The 20,843-nt window shown below is 41.0% G+C and overlaps 1 protein-coding gene across 3 annotated transcripts in view; it reads right to left on the bottom strand.

The window, feature by feature from the left end:
• LOC115482438 (fibroblast growth factor receptor homolog 1-like) overlaps positions 1-19,808 on the bottom strand; it is a 31,122-nt gene extending 11,314 nt beyond the window's left edge. For 2 of the 3 annotated variants that reach the window (XM_030222183.1, XM_030222184.1), the window contains exons 1-7: positions 19,735-19,808; positions 18,931-19,048; positions 18,529-18,622; positions 11,490-11,685; positions 11,096-11,261; positions 7,483-7,581; positions 383-543 (exon numbers count right to left, since the gene is read on the bottom strand). In XM_030222183.1, coding sequence (XP_030078043.1) covers positions 383-543; positions 7,483-7,581; positions 11,096-11,261; positions 11,490-11,685; positions 18,529-18,622; positions 18,931-19,027 — 813 coding nt within the window. In that variant the 5' untranslated portion in view covers positions 19,028-19,048; positions 19,735-19,808. Of the gene's footprint in view, positions 1-382; positions 544-7,482; positions 7,582-11,095; positions 11,262-11,489; positions 11,686-18,524; positions 18,623-18,930; positions 19,049-19,734 lie in introns of those variants that run through there. The other variant, XM_030222185.1, reaches the window with a different exon arrangement.
• Positions 19,809-20,843: the final 1,035 nt, after the last annotated feature.

Genomic DNA, 20,843 nt, shown 5'->3' with positions numbered 1-20,843 from the left:
ATACCTATAAACCAGTAGGAATTTAATGCAGGTTATGGTCCTGTGGATTACTTCTAATTGTTGTCCACTGTTTCCTCTAAAATCCTTGCAGAGCATGGTTTTAGTAAAAACAAACAAACAAAAACAATTGAAGACGGTCTTAACAGAAACACCATCATCTAGAGTAACAAGATTATTCTATCACTTTGTAGAAATCAAATATGGGTGTAGTTCTGACCTCCAAAATCACTTTTGTGTTGGGTACCCCAGAGCTATACTATGATCTGTTGCTCAGTGCTGTGTTGAACAATGCACATTTGGGACATTAAACTTGATATTAGTTGATGCACAGACAGCTGGTGGGGGGAGGGGGGGTGTTAAGGCTGTACATATCTGTGTTTACCATTTTGTTGCTGATGTGTTCCATGCCAAGGGCAACGTGATAGGCAACCACAGTCAGCAGGCTCTGCAGGTTCTCATTGTCCGTAAGTTGCACTCGATTGATACGTAGGAATTTCCTCAGAGTTCCAAAGCTGACATTCTCAAGGAACAGCATGTAAGGCCCTGAAAGAAAGGTGGTGAAAAATACTTGGGGATAGCCATAGGAAATTGAAAGGGGGGATGGTAGATAGAAGGGACACAGGTGAAAAATCCAAGGAAGGGATCACAGGAAGCCAAAAGAATCAAAGATAGACTATTTTGGTATTTACAAAATAACCTGGCAGCTTCTTTGGAGAGAATTACATACCTTCTTAGAAATTACATTGACTAATCCAAAGAAGATATGGCAACACTTTTGGGAATTTTACCAAACCACAGCTTAAGCTGGAAACTTAAACGAGTAAAACCTTTCCTCCCAAAGGAAACATTTCGTAACCTAATACAATCAATGGTACTAAGCCATGCAGACTATTGCAATGGAATCTATGCGGGATGCAAAGAACAACTCACAAAGAAACTTCAGACCGCTCAAAACACAGCAGCCAGGTTGATATTTGGCAAATCACAATTCGAAAGTGCCAAACCCCTCCGAGAAAAACTGCACTGGCTTCTAATTAAAGAGCGCATTATCTTCAAAATCTGCACCCTGGTCCACAAAATTATCTACGGCCAAGTCCCAGGCTACATGACAGACCTCATAGACCTAACACTCTGAAACATAACCAGATCATCTCGAACATACCTAAACCTCCACTACCCAAACTGCAAAGGACTTCAATACAAAGCAGTCTATGCATCCAGCTTCTCCTACGTAAGCACACAACTATGGAATGCATTGCCAAAAGCTATGAGAACATACGACCATCTAAACTTCAGGAAATCATTAAAAACCAACCTGTTCAAAAAGGCATACCCCACCGACCCAACATAACCACCTACACACTGCAACACAGCAAAACCAAAGATCGTAATGGACACTATACAACCTTCCTCTCCTCGATCCCCATTGTAATGGGCACTATATAACCTTCCTCTCCTTGATCCCCATTGCAAGGCGCAGATTAAGAAGGCCAAGAGGGAGTATGAAAAAAAGATAGCATTAGAGGCAAAAAAACATAGTAAAACTTTTTTTCGGTATATTAAAAGCAGGAAGCCGGCAAAAGAATCGGTTGGGCCGCTGGATGACCGAGGGGTAAAAGGGGCAATCAAGGAAGACAAAGACGTAGCGGAGAGACTGAATGAATTCTTTGCTTCGGTCTTCACCGAGGAAGATTTGGGTGGGATACCGGTGTCGGAAATGGTATTTCAAGCGGACGAGTCGGAGAAACTTACTGACTTCACGGTAAACCTGGAGGACGTAATGGGGCAGTTCGGCAAACTGAAGAGTAGCAAATCTCCTGGACCGGATGGTATTCATCCTAGAGTACTGATAGAACTGAAAAACGAGCTTGCGGAGCTACTGCTAGTGATATGCAACTTATCCTTAAAATCGAGCGTGGTACTGGAAGATTGGAGGGTGGCCAATGTAACGCCCATTTTTAAAAAAGGCTCCAGGGGAGATCCAGGAAATTATAGACCGGTGAGTCTGACGTCGGTGCCGGGGGAAATGGTAGAGGCTATTATCAAAAACAAAATTACAGAGCACATCCGAGGACATGGATTACTGAGACCAAGTCAGCATGGCTTTTGTATGGGGAAATCTTGCCTGACCAATTTACTTCAATTCTTTGAAGGAGTGAACAAACATGTGGACAAAGGGGAGTCGGTTGATATTGTGTATCTGGATTTTCAAAAGGTGTTTGACAAGGTACCTCATGAAAGGCTACAGAGGAAATTGGAGGGTCATGGGATAGGAGGAAATGTCCTATTGTGGATTAAAAACTGGTTGAAGGATAGGAAACAGAGAGTGGGGTTAAATGGGCAGTATTCACAATGGAGAAGGGTAGTTAGTGGGGTTCCTCAGGGGTCCGTGCTAGGACCGCTGCTTTTTAATAGATTTATAAATGATTTAGAGATGGGAGTAACTAGCGAGGTAATTAAATTTGCTGATGACACAAAGTTATTCAAAGTCGTTACATCGCGACAGGATTGTGAAAAATTACAAGAGGACCTTACGAGACTGGGAGACTGGGCGGCTAAATGGCAGATGATGTTTAATGTGAGCAAGTGCAAGGTGATGCATGTGGGAAAAAAGAACCCGAATTATAGCTACGTCATGCAAGGTTCCACGTTAGGAGTTACGGACCAAGAAAGGGATCTGGGTGTCGTCGTCGGTAACACACTGAAACCTTCTGCTCAGTGTGCTGCTGCGGCTAAGAAAGTGAATAGAATGTTGGGTATTATCAGGAAAGGTATGGAAAACAGGTGTGAGGATGTTATAATGCCGTTGTATCGCTCCATGGTGCGACCGCACCTTGAGTATTGTGTTCAATTCTGGTCGCCGCATCTCAAGAAAGATATAGTAGAATTGGAAAAGGTGCAGCGAAGGGCGACTAAAATGATAGCGGGGATGGGATGACTTCCCTATGAAGAAAGACTTAAGGAGGCTAGGGCTATACAGCTTGGAGAAGAGACGGCTGAGGGGAGACATGATAGAGGTATATAAAATAATGAGTGGAGTGGAACAGGTGGATGTGAAGCGTCTGTTCACGCTTTCCAAAAATACTAGGACTAGGGGGCATGCGATGAAACTACAGTGTAGTAAATTTAAAACAAATCGGAGAAAATTTTTCACCACCCAACGTGTAATTAAACTCTGGAATTCGTTGCCGGAGAAAGTGGTGAAGGCGGTTAGCTTAGCAGAGTTTAAAAAGGGGTTGGACGGTTTCCTAAAGGACAAGTCCATAAACCGCTACTAAACGGACTTGGAAAACTCCAAAATTCCAGGAACAACATGTATAGAATGTTTGTACGTTTGGGAAGCTTGCCAGGTGCCCTTGGCCTGGATTGGCCGCTGTCGTGGACAGGATGCTGGGCTTGATGGACCCTTGGTCTTTTCCCAGTATGGCATTACTTATGTACTTATTGTACCTGAAACACATGTACCTATATTCAACTATATCACCTTGTATTTGTTTCTCTACCGGACTTGGCGAATGCCTTTACGATATTATGTAAGCCACATTGAGCCTGCAAAATAGGTGGGAAAATGGGGGATACAAATGTAACAAATAAAATACATTATTTTTATCTTTGTTTTGTGCTGGTATTAAATATCTATGTCTACTGATGTACTGGTTCTTCTTCAGTGTACTGTGTACATGTCTCACCTATCTCATCATTAATAATAAAAATATATATATAGAAAAAGGAGGGGTAGAATTGCACAGAATTAGAAAGTGTGATAGACAGAGCTGCGCTGAAATCATACCTATGAGGAGGAAAAAGCCTCAGAGACCCACCTTCACTCCAATAACAAGTGATAGGGAATTAAAGGCAACTACCTCACCAGAATTTTAAAAAAAAAAACCTCAATTTCTGTCAATGTGCTGTGCAATACAAACTTCAATCAATTCAAATACATTTAAAGTGACATCTACTGATTAATGTGCCGGCCACCTTGCGGTATATCAAGTGCTGTGAATAAATAAATTAATGTCCCATCGAACACACCAACAAAGGCCTGAGTTTTGCTTTTGGCTGCTTCAGGGCGTCACAGATGATCAACCTGTTCACAGGAAAACATGTGTACAGTGTACCCAAGTGTCTAAAAATTAACAAAAAGTAACAAAAAAAAGGCCTAAAAATGTAGTTACATGCATACAGTGGGGGAAATAAGTATTTGATCCCTTGCTGATTTTGTAAGTTTGCCCACTGACAAAGACATGAGCAGCCCATAATTGAAGGGTAGGTTATTGGTAACAGTGAGAGATAGCACATCACAAATTAAATCCGGAAAATCACATTGTGGAAAGTATATGAATTTATTTGCATTCTGCAGAGGGAAATAAGTATTTAATCCCTCTGGCAAACAAGACCTAATACTTGGTGGCAAAACCCTTGTTGGCAAGCACAGCGGTCAGACGTCTTCTGTAGTTGATGATGAGGTTTGCACACATGTCAGGAGGAATTTTGGTCCACTCCTCTTTGCAGATCATCTCTAAATCATTAAGAGTTCTGGGCTGTCGCTTGGCAACTCGCAGCTTCAGCTCCCTCCATAAGTTTTCAATGGGATTAAGGTCTGGTGACTGGCTAGGCCACTCCATGACCCTAATGTGCTTCTTCCTGAGCCACTCCTTTGTTGCCTTGGCTGTATGTTTTGGGTCATTGTCGTGCTGGAAGACCCAGCCACGACCCATTTTTAAGGCCCTGGCGGAGGGAAGGAGGTTGTCACTCAGAATTGTACGGTACATGGCCCCATCCATTCTCCCATTGATGCGGTGAAGTAGTCCTGTGCCCTTAGCAGAGAAACACCCCCAAAACATAACATTTCCACCTCCATGCTTGACAGTGGGGACGGTGTTCTTTGGGTCATAGGCAGCATTTCTCTTCCTCCAAACACGGCGAGTTGAGTTCATGCCAAAGAGCTCAATTTTTGTCTCATCTGACCACAGCACCTTCTCCCAATCACTCTCGGCATCATCCAGGTGTTCACTGGCAAACTTCAGACGGGCCGTCACATGTGCCTTCCGGAGCAGGGGGACCTTGCGGGCACTGCAGGATTGCAATTCGTTATGTCGTAATGTGTTACCAATGGTTTTCGTGGTGACAGTGGTCCCAGCTGCCTTGAGATCATTGACAAGTTCCCCCCTTGTAGTTGTAGGCTGATTTCTAACCTTCCTCATGATCAAGGATACCCCACGAGGTGAGATTTTGCGTGGAGCCCCAGATCTTTGTCGATTGACAGTCATTTTGTACTTCTTCCATTTTCTTACTATGGCACCAACAGTTGTCTCCTTCTCGCCCAGCGTCTTACTGATGGTTTTGTAGCCCATTCCAGCCTTGTGCAGGTGTATGATCTTGTCCCTGACATCCTTAGACAGCTCCTTGCTCTTGGCCATTTTGTAGAGGTTAGAGTCTGACTGATTCACTGAGTCTGTGGACAGGTGTCTTTCATACAGGTGACCATTGCCGACAGCTGTCTGTCATGCAGGTAACGAGTTGATTTGGAGCATCTACCTGGTCTGTAGGGGCCAGATCTCTTACTGGTTGGTGGGGGATCAAATACTTATTTCCCTCTGCAGAATGCAAATAAATTCATATACTTTCCACAATGTGATTTTCCGGATTTAATTTGTGATGTGCTATCTCTCACTGTTACCAATAACCTACCCTTCAATTATGGGCTGCTCATGTCTTTGTCAGTGGGCAAACTTACAAAATCAGCAAGGGATCAAATACTTATTTCCCCCACTGTATACATGCATACACAACAAAACTAAAGTACGCAATGGACATAACACAACTCTTCCGTTGTACGATTGCCAAATGTGACTGTGCCACTTGAACTTTATCTTACCACAACATCACTTTGTATTTGTTTACACTGGAGTCTGCAAATGCCTCTCTGGTACTATGTAGGCCACATTGAGCCTACAAATAGGTGGGAAAAATGTGGAATACAAATGTAACAAATAAAAAAAAAATACCTTTTTTGAGAGAATTAGAGATTAATAATTAAAATGTTCAAAAGCAAATATAAAAAAAAACTGACCAAAAAAAGGCAAGTTATTTTCTCATTTGTAGTTGGTGTCATGATGCTGTGTGATCTTTAATTAGAAAAGATCAGAGCCTTCTACTAGATATGAATTCATTAGACAAATTTGGGAGACTCATATTATGGAACAGTTAACAGAGTTAAAGAATATTCCCCCAGATGCAGCATGGGAACCTTTTTTGAAGATCTTTCATGATAAATGTGCTAAGAATGCTAAATTGGATCCATATAATGAAAGGGGACTTCGAGAGAGGTGTATTATCCTTCTGGAAGTCTAGTTATATATTTAACTTGGTTCTTTGTTTTTTTTAAATGTATGATTTATCTTTTAATAGTGATATTCTAGTACTAGTATATACCCAGTAAAATGTTAAATCCTCTTACTTAAGATGTATTATATATTTTCTGTCATCAAACAGGATTGAGCCAGGCACACAAGCAGGTTATGTCATTTGATGAGGCTACTCTCCTAGAGCTCAGAACTTTAGCTTATCTCTTCTTATAGGACATGCTGCATCACTACAGCAAGGATTAACAAACCATAGACCAGACACTGCTTCAGTGAGAGAGAGCTCAGACAGTCATAGGACTAGAGTCAGTCTTATATGCAGGGTATTTTTAGATAACAAGATAATGGTAAGGTACAAGTTGAACTTAGTTTGACATAATGGTGTTTTGAGAGATGCACACACATTCACTTTCTCCCCACCCAGACAGAGAGATGCACACACTCATTACTTGCAATATGGTGCTAGAATGCATCTGTAGTTCTAGGATTCAGGGAGGAGACACTACGGAAAAGGTGGAAGGAACGTGGCTGAGTGGGGGGCTGGAGAGGGTAATGTGAAGACCCCAGTAGCTTTAGCTCCTACTGGCCCAGGCATTCTGTATGATGACTGTTAAATTCTGCAGGGAGGGCAATATGTATAAATTCTGCATTGAATGGTAGTGCAGAATTCCTTCCAGAACTGATATTTTTCTCATTATTTCTGTGATCCTGTATCACACTTTCACTCTAAGAGACATAGGTCCTCATTTTCAAAGCACTTAGACTTACAAAGTTACATAGATTACTATTGTTCAGTTTTAGCACTGGTCCCATTTTATGCAATGAGACCTTGTTACTAATAACTGGGGTTAAAAGTAAAATAACACATCTTAATGTTAGCCCATCTTGATAACTCCCCCCCCCCCCAAGTATCTCTTTCCCCCCATTAAATGAGCAGAGAATCCATATATGACATACAGCACAGTTGAGAGATAAGCTAAGACCAGCTCTGACCATCATTTTGAATTACATTTTTGACTACTTCATCCTGTAAATGTAGTGTAAGGTAAGAAACTGGGAAGAATGTGGAGAAAGGGGCAGAGAAGTCTGTGAGAGCAGAAAAGCTGTTATTGCCTACTTTGCGCCACTTCCCAGTCTAAAAGCTGCAGCACGTGTTTATGGTATCCAACTTTCTTCAGGATTGAAACCTCCAACTCAAATCTCTTCAAAGATACTCCTAAAAGGAAAAATAAAGCATGGTGAGAACCAATAATTGACTGTGACAAAACAGTGGGTTTTAAGCCTGTAAAACTGTATAATTTCTCAAAGTGTATTTCTCTAGTTTGGCCAGCAGGTGGTGCATGTTTATGTTTAAAGCTATTAGAGAACTGTCTCTCTGTAGTTAACACAGATAAGAGATAACTTGCAGTGATGTGGCCAGCTATTTCTAAAACTTCTTGTTCTGGGCTCTAATTAGTCCAGGAGCTCAATTCATTTAGAATGTACTGGCTTCTTCTCCAGTCTCATCTTGGAAGTAAAGAGGAAGGACCTCTTTACTGAGACCCTTTTAGCAGTTATATTTGATAACTTGTAAGCAGCTACATTTCCTGTACTTCCCAGTACTATTTAGATAGTAAACAAATGTTTAGTTAGTTCTATAACTGATCCATATTCAGTTACCTGTTATTATATGCTATTTTTGTTCCATCTGTTTTTATAGTTCACTGTTCAATATTTTTTCATTACAATAATTTAGTTTATTGCCTCTGCTTGCCTGGACTAAGAATCCTGGTGGTTTCTGTGTTGGGTCAGTGAGTGCTTTCTGGGAACTTTGGGACCACTGGGAGTGTGGTTGTGGCCCCAAGTAACCTAGAAATCACTGGGGATAATTTGAGAGCGGGAAACTTGCCCACAGGTGGTTGGGACCCAGTCAGTGGGAGGAGGGTGCTAGTATAGAGTACAAGTGACAGGTGCAGCCAGACCTGAGCTGTGCTGGGGATAGTCCCTCAAAGTGGCCATGGGGTAACCCCAGGCGGGTGGCTAGGCATTTTGTGGCATTGTCTGAGGGGAGAAATACAGAAACTAATAGTGTCATTCTAGGAAAGAACTCTAACCATTGATAAAGCTCAGTAATAGAACAAAGAATCCATCTAAAAATGGAAATAAGTGCCTAATTTAATGAAAACATTTCTAAATAAATCTTTAGAACAGAGAATGACATGGAGGTGGGGAGGAGACTGGAACAGAGCCCGTGGGGTCGGGGACAAACTTTGTCCCTATCCCCTTGTCATTCTCTAATGCAGATAATGTTTTGATGTTTTGGAAAAATAAGCAACAATGCTGACCAAAACTTGCACAGGGGGGATCCTGTGCATTCTTCCTACCAGCACATCTTCTGAGAGCACATTTTCTATTGTGGGAAGGACTGTGGAAGACAGGAAAGCTGGACTAAATCCTGAGATTTTCGATGTCTTACTATTCATCCACAAATTAAAAAATCATAACAGTGCTTTATAGGGCATATTTCTCCCTTAACAGGGCATACACAGCGGGTTGTATTTTGTACCCCTGGGTGGATTAGGGTTCCTTGGGATAATAGAAGTCTGCTATTGTTGAGTTTGTAAGAGTAGAGGATGGCTATTGTTGAGTTTGTAAGAGTAGAGGATGGCAGTGGCGGAGGGAGGGGGTTATTATAGTTACTTTTTGCTGTTCTTGTTTTCTATTTGTGATTTATAAAAAGTTGTACAGAATATTGTTCCTTTTTATACTTTAATAAAAAGATTTAAATATGAAATCATAAGTATTTGAGGCTTGTGCAGATGAGGACAGAGCTGATGGGGATGGGGCAGGGACAAACTTTGTCCCCATGTCATTCCCTACTTCAGACCCCTCTTGAGATTCAAGGGGTAATTTTATTTCGCTTTTTTTGCATGTAAACAGTATTATACACACTGAAACAGGTACTTTTTACAATTTTTGATTTAGTGTACATCTTTTCAGTAGTAATTCAAGGTGAGTTACATTCAGCTACAGTGAGTATTTTCCTTTCTATAGGGCTTACTATCTAAGTTGTATGTAAGGGAACTGGGGAGGGGGGTGGTATTGAAATGTTCACAGACAAGGAATAATTCCGCTTCCCTTCTATAAAGCAGATTCATTATAAACAATTCTTTGATTTTGATGCATCTTTTCATTATCAAACAGTTAAATAGTGGAATTCTCTTCCTGTGGAGATTAGATGTGAATCTTATTTAAAATTTTGTAAACTGTTAGAAACTTTAAGAATTTTTAAGGTATGATTATTTTTCTCTCTGTAAATGGTTTTATATAATGTATTCTTCAGAGATTAGTAGTTGTAATCCACACTAAACCTTGTCCAAGTTGCGGAATAGAAATTCCTTGTGTTTGTTACTTGACTTGGTAGCAAGGAGCACCAGTAGGATTTGAACACTGGCTTCCTTCATTCTTAATCACTATTCTAACCACTCTGTTTCTATGGAGCTCCCTTCCACGTTACATTCAAACTAAATCTTCCCTGAAATTAAAATCTGTTTTTACTTTTCATGCGAACACAATTATGTTAATTAATACGTTTTGGATGTTAATTCTGTTATTCTGTATCACTGTATTTCCAGTTTTGACACAATATACATCATCCAAGGACAAAATATAAGAAAACCAGTAGACTGCATTAGGGGTTTATAGCCCATTTAGTTATGTTTAAAGAAATGAGAGCTCTGCATGAAAGAAAATATTTATTTTTATTATTTTGACTTATGAATCCCACTTGTCCCTGAAGTGAAACATGCTCAAAACAGAATAATCTATTTGTACAAAGGAGGTTAGGTGAAGATGTGATTCCATGTGCCCCAATGAAAGGAGAGTTTAATTTTATAACACCAGGCTTCCCAAGGCAGATTACAACAACAGTTAAGATGAACCCATCAGTAAACAGGATATCCTCAGTGAAATTTGGCCACGTATTTACTGTTTGATAGAAAGGTGTAGACAACTGAGCACAAAATACAGCCTTTATTAGTGATGTTTCTACCAGCTACAATAATTTTTTAAGCTGTTTTGGTGATAGCTTTTATTTCATGATATTTATATCTACATATGGGAAGCTTTCAAATAAATTAAAAAGCTGTTGAAAAAGTAAAAAAAAAAACAAAATCTTTTGTCCTCCACCTTTTAAGGCACTGCCTATCCAACTGGAACAACTTTTGACTTTTTACAGATGGACCACGCAGATAACTCCCCCCACCCACCCACTTTTTTTTTTTTGGCTGTTGGGTTATTTTCAGCGCTCACTTTACAAACATTTTGCACGCAGCAGGTCACTCCTTAAAGGGAACACTGATGGTAAGCCATTCTGAGTTGCAGTAAGCAAACGCTAGTGCTACCATAGCTTAGTAAGGGGACTCCTATATAATTCTATTTGTTTAAATATTGGTGTGCAAGGGCATGGTGGAAAGAGAGACTGAAGAGGTGGATGAGAGGGGAAGGGGCTAAGGAGCACTTCTTTCCTACAACAGGGCTGAAGCAACCAAGTAAGAATATACAGAGGAGAGGGTTTCAAGTGAAGGGTGGGGTTTCTTTGCAGACATGTCAACATTAATATTTGCAAGTTTATAACAAATACCCTGTGTTCCTCTGAAGTGTGTTATTCCCAGCCAGTAGATGCCTCGCCCCCCATCACTCAAAATTCCATTATACCCATTGTACTGATGTGACTGTGAGTTAAGACTCACCTTCCTTGATAACCTTGCAAGTGATAAGTTTGTGTCCCTTACAGTTCCCGTGGCTCATCTTGGCTCGGTAGAAACGTCCTTGCTTTCCATCCTTTATCATCTCCAGCAGGGACACATCTTGCAGGCTATATGAGGGGGTCTGTGAAAATGATGAAGACCAGGACCTCTGTACAAAGAGAAGAACAAAAGAGTAGCCACTGTAAGATCATAAAAGGAAGGTAGACATGTGCCATCTCATGAACAGTGTGTCATTTGCTCCTTCCTGGACCAGTAAGGATACTGAAGCTGTTCTAGCTACATGTAGTTCTAGCAAGCATCTTTGGAAAAATGCAGTTCTTACTGATGTAAGAATAGGAGAAAGTTTATAAGACAGTGTAGGTCCTCAAGTACTCACGAGAACACTCTGTTTTTGTCTCCAGGTTCGGACAGATGAACGCATCTCCTGCAATGGCTGCCACCTGGTTTGTGGATCAGGTTTTGTAAGTAGAAGTGGCTGACTGATGACCAGTGTTGACTGCGGAATATTTTCCTCTCTTTTAGAGACAGCCATCTGTCTCCTGTTCTGCAATGTGAGGTTGTGTTTTTTGACTCTAAAAAAATAATATATGAAGGTATTACAGGACCCATCAGGGCCCTCTAACATCTTTTCTTGGATGATGGTCATTTAACAACCTGAAATGCATTAATGCTCATAAAGTAAACTACATTAAAGAAAAACTTTTATTGATTTGGTTTCAGTCTCTTCGTCATTATTTTAATGGAGTGTCCCCTTGTTTTTGTGCCGTTTGACAGACTAACAACTGTTCCCATTCTAACCATTCCACCCCACTAGTAATTGTAAGAACTTTTATCATATCCCCTCTGAATCACTTTTTTTTCAAGCTAAAGAGCCCTAACCTCTTTAGCCTCTCTTTATGACAGAGGTTTTCCATCCCATTTATCTGAACCTCTGGGGACAGCTTTCAAGCTACCTCCATAGCTGCAAAGTACATGGATACTTTTTACACACAACCTTTACACTACAAATATGCAGTGGCGTACCAAGTGGGGGCGGTCCGCTCCCGCCGCCTCCTTTAAACAAAAATCGGCGAAGCAGCATCGCAGGCAGCGCCTCGCCTGCCCTGCTTGTGAAAAAATCAAATCTCCTTCTCCTCGTCTTGACGTCGACTCGGGCCTTCCAATCAATCACTATGTCCCGCCCTCCTCTAAGGTAAATTCCGCGAGGGCGGGCAGGACATAGAGATTGATTGGAAGGCCCGAGTCAACGTCAAGACGAGGAGAAGGAGATTTGATTTTTACAAGCAGGGCAGACGAGGCGCTGCCTGCGATGCTGCTTCACCGATTCAGACAGTAGTGAGAACGGGACTGAGGTGGGGAAGGAGAGGGGCGAAAGGGACTCGGGTAGTAGTAGTAGTAGTGGGGGTGTTCAGAGGGGAAAAGGGAAAGAGAGAGAGGGGACAGATCCTAGATGGAAGGGGGAGCAAGAGGGAGGGCAAATGGTGGATTGAAGGGGCAGAGAGAAAGGGCAGACAGTGGAGTGGATGGAAGGGAAAGGGCAGACAGTGAATGGAAGGGGCAGAGATAGAGGGCAGATGTGGATGGAAGGGGCAGGGAGAGAGGGCAGACATTGGATGGAGGGAACAGCAGAGAGGTCTGACACTGGATGGCAGAGAACGAAGACAGATGCTGGATGGAAGGAAGATGGTGAAAAGAAGATGAGGAAAGCAGAAACCAGAGACAAACTGTAAATAAAATATATATTTTTGTTTTTTGCTTTAGGATAAAGTAGTATTGTAGCTGTGTTAATAAATGTTTATAATAGAACATGTAAACAAGGTAATCTTTTTATTGGACTAATTTTAATACATTTTGACTAACGTTCGGAGAACAAAACCCCCTTCCTCAGGTCAGGATAGGATACTGTAATAGCACTATACTGTACTGACCCGAGGACGGAGGTTTTGGCCTCTGAAAGCTAAATGTATTAGTCCAATAAAATGGTATTATTTTACTTTCTATATTTGTTTTATTTCTATTTGTTAATTTGTAAAGTGGTGATTGGTACTTGTTAGTTTTTTTCAAATTTACATCTGCTGTCTTTATATTTTGCACAGTACTAGGGGACAGTTTCTGTTTCTGTGGTGTTGCATTGTATGCAGAGTCTGGCATTGGGGGTTCAGTTTAATTTTTGTCTAAATAGAAAGTTTATGATTACTTATCCTATAGTGGATTAGGGTGTATCTGTGTTTGTGAAAAAGACATGGCATTGACTGTGCAGGATCTACGACCTGTACTATTCTGTCTGGTTTCGTTTTACAATAGGTGAATTGATGTTCTAGTGCTCACTGTAGTGTTTAAGATGCTCTCCTTTTCCTTGTGTGACTCGTAGAAATGACTGCTTTATGGTATGGTAGAATTGCTCTAAAGGTCCTGAGTGTTTTGTATTCTCGGCATGCCTAGTACTGGATTTTTTTTTTTTGTGGGGGGGGGGGGGGTGTTAAAAAATGACCGGCCCCGGGTGTCAACTACCCTAGGTACGCCACTGCAAATATGTGTATACTTTATATATAGAACATTGGCTAAAAAAGAAATTTCACACGCTTGCATCTCCCTTTTGTGTTGATACCTCTTTTGATTAAACAAAAAAAAAGCATGGATACTTTTAAAAATATGGATACTTTAAAAAAATATACACATGTTTTCACTCTATATGCCTGGAACTACGTTGCCCAAATGGAAATAAAAGTACTTAGACTGTACTGTGTACATGCATTTACTCACAAGTAGGATGGGCAATTTTCAAAGCAATCTCTGCAGATTAAAAGCATTTTAACTACATAAACTAGGCTAACTGAAAATTGTCCTCTGAATGTCAAGATGCTACAGTAGCTGATAAGATGAATCTAAGGCCTGTGTTTCATATGGAAACTAGAAAGGACAAATTTCTGGCTTTGTCCTATGCTTAATATAAAATAATCCTCAAAGACTTGGTGTTTGTTTGACATAAGATGGGACTAGATGTATGCTGAATATTTCAAACTGCTGCTAATGGTTTGTAAGCTCTGACCCCAGTGGTTGGCACTGAACTGAGAGAACGGAGTGATATCGGTGTCGAGGCTACAGGTGGAACCTCAGATGCACAGGGCTGCCGACGGCCGACCGACGCCAACCTCGGAGTGAGAAGAGGTTAGGAGAGACCTCTCCACGAGGAGCATGAGGGGCAATGGAAACGGAGATTAATCAAACGGCTTCCCTGCGAATATTTGACTAGACAGACACACTTCCACTCAAGCCTATTAAACCTCCCCACAGTTAACCAACTCAGTTTTACTTGCCGTGCTCTGAGTGTACACCAGTGATGGCTGCGCGAGGCACTGGAAACAGAGATTAACCAAATGACTTCCTTCCTTACAATGAACTAGATAACCTCACTTCCACTCCAGTCTACTAAACCTCCCTCAAAATTCGCCAAGAGAAGATAAATGGAGAGCCGAAGCGATGAGTAAGACCAGTGATCGCTGCACACTGTAAGTAGCACCGATGTCAAAACAAAAAGCACACGTTCTGTCACTAAACTTTTATCCTCCTGCGAATCACTTGGTCCTGCTAAATCATGCCCCTATGACATAACGCTACCATCTCATGAAGGGGGCCGCACAACTTTCAAGAAGGACAAGATTGCTACGCTAATATGAAGGTCCGGGAAACTATTCTTAAACGCTGAACTATTGCATAGAAACCATAATGAACATCGCCAAACTATTCCTAGCAAACTACTTATCCCTGACCCACCTAACGATGAACACCCCACCTGCAGAAAACAACAACATACCCATACTATGCAATAACCGAATAATGACCAAGCATAACACATCACACCAAACCAAACCGACAGTAACCAAATCAAAGGAAGAGAACCAACAGGCTTGCAACCTCAACAACAAGGAAAGAAAGGTCATAAAAAACACAAACCAACAAAAGACAACTACCAAATGGCCACATAACACCGAAACTAGAAAACCCAGACCAAAAAATCCAAATAGGCTACGTCAACGCCAGATCTGCAGTAAACAAAACAACAATACTAACAGACTGGATTACGTCAGAGAAACTCGATCTACTATTCATCACTGAAACATGGATCCATGACCAGAAGGACCCTAAACCTATGTCCCCAAGGATATAAAATCACCCACTGGACCAGAAAAAAAAAGAGGAGGGGCATTTCGCTTATGTACCGATCTCATCTCATGATTGAAACCACCCCGGAATCCATAACAACCCACCTCGAAATAGCAATCAATCAGAATTCACCATAAAACCCTGATCGACCACCTAAATTGTGTACTATTCTACAGGCCACCATGCAACTGTTTCAAGGTTTGGTTCCAGTGTTTATATTCCTTAACACTTCGATTGTCTTGTATAACTCTTCACAATGTAATCCATAACCAAGTTGTAACAAATTGTATTTCCATCATTCATATCGTATTGTAAGCCACACTGAGCCCGCAAAGAGGTGGGAAAATGTGGGATACAAATGCAATAAATAAATAAAACGAATGAAAGTCAGACGGACTTTATGGACTTCGTTTCAAATGTATGTACATCCAACTCCAATACACTAATACTAGGAGACATTAACCTTCACCTTGAAGACCCAAACTCTACCAATGCACGAGAATGCAAGGATTTCCTTCATCTATGTGATCTTACATGGCCACACACGCAAACAACCCACGTGAAGGGTCATACACTAGACCTCATCTCATACAAACTGTCCACCGACCAGAACATAACCATAACACAAACCAGAAGGACAGAAACACCATGGTCTGATCACTACAAATTAAATCTTTCTCTAAAATGGCGAAAAAGGGGCTTGCTCAACACAAGAGAACACACAACTCACACCACAAGAGGCCAAATAGACCCGATTACCTTCTGGCAACAAATATACAACAATTGGACAGCACAAACAGAATCCATATACTACCTTTCAGAATGGGACAAAAGATGCAGACACATACTAGACGAAATAGCACCCCTACAAACAAGAACTTCGCGTAGACACAGCTCAATACCATGGTTCAACGAAGAACTAAAAACACAAGCAAGGAAACTGGAACGCGCATGGAAAGAAATAAAAGACGAACACACACTCAACGCATGGAAACAACAACAAAGAAAATAAAAAATACGCAATAAGACAGACTAAAAAAAAAAAAAAAAAAAAAGGACTACAAAACCAAAATTGGACCCGACTACAAAAACACAGAGAAATTATACAACCTCGTGAACAAACTACTAGACACAATGCCAGTCACTTCAACCAACACCGACATCCCATCTGCTGACAACATTGCTAAATATTTCAATGAAAAAATCGTAAACTTACGCAAAACTCTACCTCAGAACAACACAGACATAGAAAACTTCATAAATGGTCTAGACCCAACCCCTGGTGAATACCCTGCCGACCGAATATGGTCAAACTTCGCTATCCTCAACACCAATACAGTTACTCAGGCGATTAAAAAATACTCCAACAGCCACTGTCAACTGGACACCTGCCCCAGTTACCTCATACAGTCTGCCCCTCACCATTTCATAACAGATCTCACATCCCATATCCTTCAACAGGGTAGCTACCCTAAAGAGAAAAGCAACATCCTACTCACCCCAATCCCAAAAGACACCAAGAAAAAAAATCAAATGACATTACAAACTATCGCCCAGTAGCATCTATCCCATTAGTAGTCAAACTAATGGAAGGACTGGTGACCAAACAACTCAACGACTACATAAATTCGCTATACTTCATGAGTCACATCGACCCCAACACAGCACCGAAACAGTACTACTCACTCTCCTAACCAAATTCAAGCAGGAAATAGCATTAGGCAAGAGCATTCTCCTCCTCCAATTTGACATGTCAAGTGCATTCGACATGGTTAACTATAACATACTGCTAAGAATCCTATAATACTTCGGAATCAGTGGCAACACCCTCAATTGGATCAAGGGTTTTCTAACTACAAGAACATATCAAGTGAAATCAAAAACAAACATCGCCACCGTGGAAACCAGGTTGTAGAGTGCCGCAAGGATCACCATTATCACCAGTCCTTTTCAATCTCATGATGACTCCACTAGTCAAGGCCTTATCCACCCAAGGCCTAAACCCATTTATCTACGCTGATGATGTTACACTATACATCCCCTACAAACATGATCTGGCAGGAATCACCAACGAAATCAAGCGCAACTTAAACATCATGAACTCATGGGCAAATGCATTCCAACTAAAACTCAACACAGAAAAAACACACTGTCTCACCATATCATTCCAATACAATACATACAAACCCACAAACATTAACGCCCCAGGCTACACCCTCCCTATCTCAGACAACCTGAAAATTCTCAGAGTGACAATCGACTGTAATCTATCACTAGAGACCCAAGCAAATTCCACCATAAAGAAAATGTTTTTAGCAATGTGGAAACTTAAACGCGTAAAACCATTCTTTCCGAGGGAAATGCTCCTTAACCTGATACAGTCAATGGTACTAAGTCACGCTGACTACTGTAACGGGATCTATGTGGGATGCAAAGATCAAATCATAAAGAAACTTCAAACAGCCCAAAACACATCAGCCAGACTAATATTTGGAAAAATGCGTTTTGATAGCGCCAAACCACTACGAGAAAAACTGCATTGGCTACCAGTCAAAGAGCGCATCACTTTCAAAATCTGCATGACTGTTCACAAAATAATTTACGGCGAGGCACCGGGATACATGACCTGCCAGCCAGAAACACCACAAAATCTACACGATCATACCTAAACCTCCACTACCCAAGCAACAAAGGACTCAAATACAAATCCATCTATGCAACCGGCTTTTCTTATTTAAGCACACCACTATGGAACGCACTGCCAAAAGCAGTAAAAACTACGCTTGACCATCTAGACTTCCAGAAAGCACTAAAGACAGACCTGTTCAGACGAGCATACCCCACCGTCTCAACATAAAATACCTGGACACCTACGTCACAATGAAACCAAAGACCTTACTGAACATTACCCGACTCTTCCGCCCCTCTCCCTCTCTAAGACCCCCCAATCCAACCTACCATACATGTACTTCATTCCACCACATCACTTTGTATTATTCACACCATGTATTTGTTCATACCGGAATCGGCTATCGCCATTAACAATAATATGTAAACCACATTGAGCCTGCAAATAGGTGGGAAAATGTGGGATAAAAATGTAACAAAAATAAAATAAACCAGATCTTATAATGGGATAGAACAGTGCTTATGGTTAAACTAGGAGGCTTAAGGGGAATTGTGGAATATGACTATACAATCTTCTGAAAAGACAGTGGTTGGGATGGGACTGTGGTTATTGATTTACTTACTTTTTGCACAGTACAACTGCAGTGATGATTATGATAAGACCAAGTATAGGACACACAGAGAATAAAGAGATATGAGGGATATTAGAGGGTGAACCTGTCAATAAAGGAGAGAGAGAAATATATCATGCACAAAGCTGTGTTTATTTAGTTTCCCGCTTAGGCATTGGACTATGTATCTCTGCTCACTCCACTGTGTGTGTCAGGCTGCCCACACCCTTAGCTTACTCCATTACATAATCCTTAGTTTACAAATTCCTTTCTTTAAATGCTTAACAGTATGTAAATGAGTCTATTTGTCTTTCAGAAATGTGGGAAAATAGTTATGCGACTGTGGTATTAACTGAATGAGTGTTAGGAGTCAGAATAGAGAGGTACTGGCTGGCTCACTCTGAAGGCACTTACTAGTTGAGGTTGACAACAAGCTGCTCCCCTGGGTTGTCACTAGTGTCATTGTGGGTTCTGTAGTTGAAAGGTTTTGGGTGCTGTTTCTGATCGCCATGTCCACTGTTCAGCCTGGCACCTAAAAGAATCAGGAGATAATTGTGACATGCATACTCACTGCTACCCAAGAGCAGTTGTAGGAAGAGTCAACATGGCTGCGAATCACCAGCCAAACTGTAGCCTACAAGTAAAAACCACTAAACACTGCCCAATTTCCTATGGTGCAGCAGAACACAAAGGGTCTTATTCAATAAAAACTTTTCCCCCTTACTAATACAATTCCTGTTTTCTTTCTTTAATAACGTTTCCTGTGTGTTATAGTGAAGCATCCTCCTGTTATAACGAAGCCGCTCCAATTCGCACGAGTTATGTTAACAGATTGCAATCTAAACACTCAAGAACTGAATTTGAACCTGCATACTAGAAGTAAAAACTGAGACAAATCTCTAGATTTATGCAACCAGTCTCCTTGAGATGGGTCAGTGGGAAATCAGCAATGGACCCTGTATTACATTTAGAACTAATGCAATTAGGCTTGATTTACTTAGCTTTATTCCCACTGACAGAGAGCAGGGAAAAAAATTGCAGTAAATCAGCCTTGTAGTAGCATAACACTTAAATACGAGTAAACTCCTTTGTCTTCTAACTACTAAAACTATTTTGTGTTACTTTCCCACTTAGTGATGTATCCCAGCCCCTGCTGCATTTCCTCCTCTTCTACAAGTGAGACTCCAAGAGTGGAGTGTGCCACGTTCCCACACATACCAATTGGTGCTCTGGGATTCTGCTGGAAGATAGAGTTGAGGAGGCTTTAGAAACTCACGGCAGTGCTGTACCCCTCATTCTCAATGTCTTCTCAGAAGCACAGAGGAAACAGCTTGTGGTTTTTGACCCATCCTCCCGCACTGCTACAGCGGAAAGGTTGCAGGATGCAAACAATTGTCTTTCTGTTTATTGTCAATTTATTTCAACAGACAGATCTGTCATTTCAAAACTCTTCATGGAAAGAAGACACATAATAGCCAAGCAGGGAGCAAGCAAGTAGACAAGAGAAAAGGGTAGATATCTGAGGTACCCCTGGAAAGCTGCAGTGTGAGATTGATCACTCTCATCTGTTGCCAAATACTCAACACTTAGCATTGGAAGTGGCCAAAATCTCCTCTCCCCACTAAATAAAGACTTAAGGTTGTGTTCTGAGTTGGAACTTGATCATTTCAAGGTGTGCCCTAGAAATCCCACTGTGATAGCAGAACTCTTACAAGGGATTGCCATAAAGAGAATTGTGAGACTTCCATAGAAGTAGTACAAAAATTGTACACCAGTATTTGTTTTCCCAGTTCTTTTAAATAAAGAGTATGCCTTACTGCAATGGTGGTCTGAGATGATTTCCCTTTTATCTGTTGAGAAGGGGTGGATGACCTAACTTCATGTAAAGGAGTATCTTTTCAGTATATATTCAAAGGTATTGATAGAGTGTGGAGGGGGAGGGGGAAGGTTTGTTATTATTGTAAAATGCAAATGAAAAACTGTTCTAATTCTGTATTACTGATCATGTTTGATCTGTTTCTTTTGTTCAATGAAAATATTATAAAACATAAATCAAGAGCATGCTGGAGAAAGAATATGAAGTCAGGTTATGATCTCACATTAACATAGCAAGGAAGTCATGTTAGAAATCTTGTGTGGTTATCTACATGTGTAACTGGTGGCATTTCATGTATAGAGTGCCAGTTTTAGCATGCTGCTATTTACATATTTAGATGGCACAGGTTCAAAGGGAGTGATGTAGGTAGTTCAAAATCTTACCCCCTTCCCCTGATATTTAACTGCAGTTTCAGTGATTTTTATTTTTATAACACCAGCTGCTGGAGCTG

Source organism: Microcaecilia unicolor, chromosome 13 (genome assembly GCF_901765095.1).
Source record: "Microcaecilia unicolor chromosome 13, aMicUni1.1, whole genome shotgun sequence".
Taxonomy (NCBI): domain Eukaryota; kingdom Metazoa; phylum Chordata; class Amphibia; order Gymnophiona; family Siphonopidae; genus Microcaecilia; species Microcaecilia unicolor.
Note: the sequence above shows the minus strand (reverse complement) of the source record. Positions and strands in the feature narration are given on the sequence as shown.